The 6,262-nt window shown below is 35.7% G+C and overlaps 1 protein-coding gene across 1 annotated transcript; it reads right to left on the bottom strand.

Annotated features, from left to right (window-relative positions):
* On the bottom strand, nucleotides 2,793-5,682 carry LOC109226527 (heavy metal-associated isoprenylated plant protein 7). The gene is made up of 3 exons (XM_019391305.1): nucleotides 5,270-5,682; nucleotides 4,103-4,178; nucleotides 2,793-3,428 (listed from the first exon to the last, which is right to left on the bottom strand). The coding sequence occupies exons 1-3, from the start codon at nucleotides 5,486-5,488 to the stop codon at nucleotides 3,280-3,282; spliced, it is 444 nt and encodes a 147-aa protein (XP_019246850.1). The 5' UTR covers nucleotides 5,489-5,682; the 3' UTR covers nucleotides 2,793-3,279.

The following is a 6,262-nucleotide window of genomic DNA, read 5'->3' as shown; positions in this document are numbered from 1 at the left end:
TTCAGAATACGGTTAACCAACATGTTAACTAATCGATTACGATAAATTGGATCGGATTTTGCTGTTTTTTTTTCTGCAGTACCTCGACGTGACATGAGCGTGAAAGGGGTTCAAGAATCAGTTTTCTTTTTATAAGGGCTAAAATCACTTATTTTGGCTTTTTTACCCCATATTGTAGGGTGGATCTCGAAAGATATGAAAGATCTCCCTCCAAGCCGTACATACGACTTTCATCGAATACGGCTTTCCGCAGAATTCTATATGTATCTATGAGATCGAGTATGGAATTCTGTTTACTCACTGGGAATACCACATCCGTAGTCCCAAATATAAATACTTAGTACTGGGAAATCTACCGGGTGCAATCCCGTAGTTCCAATGTAAAAGTGCAGGGGAATCTCCCGGAATGCAATTCCGTAGTCCCAAAGCAAGCATACAGGGGAGCTCCCGGGATACCGTCCCGTAGTCCCAAAGTAAATACACGGTAGCAACAAGAACTCAATTCAATCAATTTCATACCAAAGTCAGACAAATAATTCTAACCTAGCATGCTTCACGTAATACAAATAAGGCAGTTAAGTCAAATAGAACAATTTAGTCAAGTAGACATGCTTCTCTACTCTAACAGCAGGATAAATTTCCAAGTAGTGTAAGCAAGAAAAGAAGAACACAATTCAAGGCTATTTTTAATGAAATAAAAACCGGATTTCCAACAATTAGCACAAGCACGCGCCCGTCACCTCACGTACAAGGCATTTCAATTATCACAATATCAATCCTACGGGGAAAGGTCCCCCACACAAGATTAGACAAGCCATTTACCTCGAACCGGCTCAAATATCAACCCGAAACCACGTTCTTGCCACGAGTATCCGACTCCAAATGCCCCAAATATATTCAATTAAATTTTATAATTTAAATAACACTTCAAGTAACTGTTCTACAATTAAATTATAGGCAAATATGCGAAATTAGGTAAAAATGACCAAAACGCCTCTCGGGCCCACGTCTCGGAATCAGGTGAAATTTATATTTTCAGAATCCTCACACTCTCACGAGTTCATTCATACCAAAATTACCAAAATCGAACCTCAAATGGTCCATCAAATCCTCAATCAAAGGTCTCCAATACTAAGCCCTAGTTTTCCCAAATTTTCACCCTAAATTTCCATAATTTCTAGCTCCAATCCGTGAAATAATGACATAGGAACGAGTTTTAAGTTCAAATTCCTTACCTCAATGAAGTTCCCCCTTTTTAAATCAACTGCCCAGCAGTTTCCGCATCTGCGGCCTTGGGACCGCTTCTGCGGTCCCACATTTGCGGACCAAAAGTCGCTCCTGCGACCCATCACTTAAACGCCCAGGTTCCGCATCTGCGGCCTCCTCCCGCAGGTGCGGTACCGCTTCTGCGGAAAGTATACCGCATCTGCGGTTCCTGATGATGCTCCCCATTTTCGCTTCTGCGGCTCCTCTTCCGCACGTGCGGCATCACACCTGCGGTCCCCAAACCGCAGGTGCGGAAATACCAGAAGCAACAAAGTTCAGCAGCTGCTCACACCCCTCAAACTCCCCGTCAACCATCCGAAATCATCCCGAGGCCCCAGGGACCTCAACCAAAGGCACCAACAAGTCTAATACCACTGTCCAAACTTGTACCAATCCTAAAAACACCTAAAACAACATCGAAACCTCAAATTAACCATGGATTCAAGCCTAAGGACTCCAACTTTCTCAAAATACGCTTTTGATCAAAAAGTCTATCGAACCTCGTCCGAATGACCTGAAATTTTGCACACACGTCACATTCAACACTACGGAGCTACTCCAACTTCCGGAATTCCATTCCGACCCTCGGATAAAAATTTCACTATCGAACCGGAAACTTCAAAATCCATTTTTCGGCATTTCAAGCTTAAATTAGCTACGGACCTCCAAAACACAATCCGATCATGCCCCCAAGCCCGAAATCACCCAACGGAGCTAACGGAACCATCGGATTCCATTATGAGGCCGTCTTCACACTGTTCCGACTATGGTCAAATTTTCAAGACTTAAGCTCTCATTTAGGGACTAAGTGTCCCAAAACTATCCGAAATTCAAAACCGAACATCCTGGCAATTCAAAATAGCAGAAATAAATACGGGGAAAGCAGTTAATATGGGATCGGGGCGTAAATTCTAAAAACGACCGGCCGGGTGGTTACACTAAAACAAACAAAAAAAATAGAGCAAGTTTAAAAGCGGAGAATACATAATTAGCAGCCTATTTTTTTCGGCTTCAAAATTAAGAGATAGTCTTTAATTATAATTCCTTTTTCTGTTGTTTATACCAAAATCATTTATAAATTTATGTTGGATTAAACAAAAATATGAGTAAATTATTATAATTAGGCCATTAGTTCCTTTTTCCCCTAAAGACGTAAGGCTTCAAAATCAAGAGGTAGTCTTTGATTCTAATTCTATTTTCTATTGTTTATATCAAAATAGTCTATAGATTTATGTAGGATTAAACAAAAATATGAGTAAATTATTATGATTATGCCATTAATTCCTTTCCCCCCGAAGACATATCCTTCTAATTCAAATATTGAGTGACTTTTTACATATTCTTCATTTTGTTTTAATCGATTATGAAATTCACACAAATTTAGGAGCAAGTAATTTTAGAATATATATATGCAAGTGAAAGTTTATTGCTTTTGATGTTTGACACAAGGTATTTCTGCATCGCACGAATATAGAGACTAGTATATATGTACTAAACTAAATGCTGCTGCAGTTCATCTCTTCTGATACAGCTGAATCTAGAAAGTTAAATAAAATAAATGGATAATACAAGACAAACCACATGGCATCTTATTGGAGTACAATTTATCTGTACAAATGACTCCAAATGTACAGATGCTTCATTTCATTTCTATGCTGAAGATACAGAATACATGTGGTTGCACTATTGCATATATAGCCTTTTTCTTTAATCATAATCACTTTTAGCTCTTTTTCTTCTTCTTCTTTTATCTCCTCCTCCTTTTCCACTAATACAACAACATATACAGCGTATTTTACAAGTGAGATTTCGGGGAGGATAATGTGTACGCAAACTTTAGCCCTACCTTGTGAAGATAGAGGGGTTGTCTCCAATAAACCCTCGACTACAGGACAACATTTCAAAGCAGATTTGAAAAAGAAAATAGTACTAGTGAATAAGAAGTCACGTTGAGAATAATGAATTTCTTTTCCTCTAATACTTGTATGAATTCAATATAGAGTAGGTTCCACATTATAACGAGTCATCATGTGGAGTGTTCCAACTTGAAAGCTCAGCATTTTTGACTACTTTTGAAATGCTCTCCAAAACTTGGAAAGGCAATATGTCTCCAATAACAACCACTTTCTTGGTTTCAAGGTCTACTTGGTACATTGTCACCCCTGTTTGACATGAATTTCATTAGTAACATCATTTAGAATTACCACTAGGTACAAGCTCAGTATAAAAGGTAAAAAGGTTATTTTCGATAAATCTTCGGTTCAGAAAATTTTGGTACATCAAAATTGCAATAAATGTTGCCTTATGGGCAACATCTTATATAAATAAGAAGTGACTCAGAAGTTAGAGCTTATTTTCTGTAGTGTAAAAATTATTTATACCGTCGAATTAAAATGACGTACAATAATAGATAATTGTCTATAATAAACCTAATTTGGTGATGTAAAAACAAATACGATACAACAATTATGTCTCTCTCTATATATATATATATATACATACACACTACTCATTCACTACTAAAAAGATAGAAATTACCGACTGTCAAATGCTGTAGCTAAATAAAAAAAATCATCAGTAATCCTATTTATGACAGATTATCAAGAGATTCGGTTAGCTACAAGCGATTAAGCAACATATTAGTGACAAAGCTCGTAGTTAATTCTATTTTTTTTTTTGTAGTGATTTAATTTAAACTCAAATAAAAAAATATATGTATTGTCAAATCAGTATACATAAATAAGTTAAATCATAGAAGCTATTATTGTTAAGATAATGACCTTTCTTTGCATAAATCAATTATGAGGTCAATTATGAGCAAGTGACTTGACAATACCTTCCATTTTGGAGACGTGTTTCTCAACTTTCCTTGCGCAACCATTGCAATGTATGGACACTCTTAGCACCACAACCTACACCAAATATTTACAAAGTTCAATAATAAGGCTTCACACATTCATATTTCACTTTCTTAAGATGAAAATTCCCTTAATTCTCAATCAAATCACATACACAAATACTGTCCAAACTATCTCAAAAGAAAATCCTCAAATATTCTTTCGGTTAGATTGTTCCATATTGATTGAGAGTGAACACGTCGTGTATTAAAATAGGACTATTCGTCTTAATTCAATCCGAAAGTTAGCTCATAAAATAAAAACTATCCAATATTATATAAGGAGACAACATTTTGATTACCAAAGTGGGGTGATCTCACACTTGGGTGGAGGAAATTCCATTTAATCTCAAACAAATCATATACACAAATACAGTCCAAACTAGCTCAAAAGAATATCCTCAAACATTTTTCGGTTAGATTGTCCCATATTGATCGAGAGTGAACAAGTTGTGTATTAAAATAGGACTGTACACCTAATTCAACTCGAAAGCTAGCTCATAAAATGAAAATTATCCAAGATTTTATAAGGAGATAACAGTTTGACTACCAAACTAGGATGATCTCACACTTTGGTGGAGGAAATTCCTTTTCGTCTCAAAAAAATCTTATACACAAATAGTGTCCAAACTAACTCAAAAGAAAATCGTCAAACATTTTCCCAGTTAGATTGTCCCATATTGATTGAGAGTGAACAAGTTGTGTATTAAAATAGGACCGTACGTCTTTCAATCCAAAAGCTAGCTATAAACTGAAAATTATCAAAGATTATATAAGGAGACAACATGCTGACTACCAAAGTGGGATAATCTCACACTGAGGTGGAGGAAATTCCATTTAATCTCAAACAAATCATATACACAAATAGTATCCAAACTAACTCAAAAGAAAATCGCCAAACATTTTTCCGGTTAGATTGTCCCATATTGATCGAGAGTGAACAAGTTATGTATTAAAATAAGACTGTACGTCTAATTCAATCCGAAAGCTAGCTTATAACGTAAAAATTATCCAAGATTATATAAGGAGACAGCAACTTGACTATCAAAGTGAGATGATCTTACACTTAGGTGGAGGAACATGAAGATTTGGAATTGAAAAACATACCTTAGGCTTCAAATGGAAAGCTAAAGTTGGAGGTCCCACATTAATGATATCCTTAAGTCTCACCAAATGTTCATCTTCTGAGGAATTATTCATCAGTGGCTTTCTTTCTAACAAATCATCATGATTTCCAAAATCATTGATGCAAAAACAAGATCCTGATCCTGAAGAAGAAAGAGTACTAAAACAGTCTAAAACTTTGCCAAAACTTAGCTTCCCCATTCTAGAATAGCAAATCTTTGCCCATATATATGTATATATATATCACCTCTTCTCTTTCTATGGCAATCAAAAGATTAATTCTAGTTCATTTGGGAAAGAAATTAAAAGGTTTAAATAAGACCAATGAAACTAGTGGGGAAGAGAAGAGAGTCTGGACCCTTGACTACACAACCATTTTTGTAGGGAAGATAAAGTAGAAGGTAGTAGTTAAGATGGGGGAACAAATATAGACGGATCCAGAATTTAAATTTAAATTTTTTAATATTTAATAGTCCTAACAATGGTCTTGTTATACTTTTAAAATTATGGGTGCAAAATTTAATATTTGTTAAAGTATAACAATTTTCACGTATATATTCATACCCTGTGTTTATATTCTGTGTGTCCGAAAACAGCCTCTCTACCTCACACAAGGTAGGGGTAATTAGGTCTGCGTATACTTCACTTTTCCTAGAGTACTCCCTTGTAGGATTACATTAGATATGTTATTATTATTGTGTTTATATACTGTGTGTCCAGTTACTTGAGCCGAAGATCTATCAGAAATAACTTCTTTATGTTAATAATGTAGGGGTAAGGTCTGCATACACACTACCATCCCCAGACCTCGCTTATAAGATTATACTGAATTTATTGTTGTTGTTATTGTATATTCTGTGTGTCAAAAATACTGGATTTAATTTAAACATATGGTTGGAAACTCCATCGGTCTCTTGGGACAAAGCAAAAGGCGAAGACACTTCTAAATGAAAAGCAGTCTAACTGTCTAAGTAG

The sequence above is a fragment of the Nicotiana attenuata genome, chromosome 6 (genome assembly GCF_001879085.1).
Source record: "Nicotiana attenuata strain UT chromosome 6, NIATTr2, whole genome shotgun sequence".
NCBI lineage: Eukaryota > Viridiplantae > Streptophyta > Magnoliopsida > Solanales > Solanaceae > Nicotiana > Nicotiana attenuata.
This window is presented reverse-complemented; position numbering and strand designations above follow the sequence as displayed.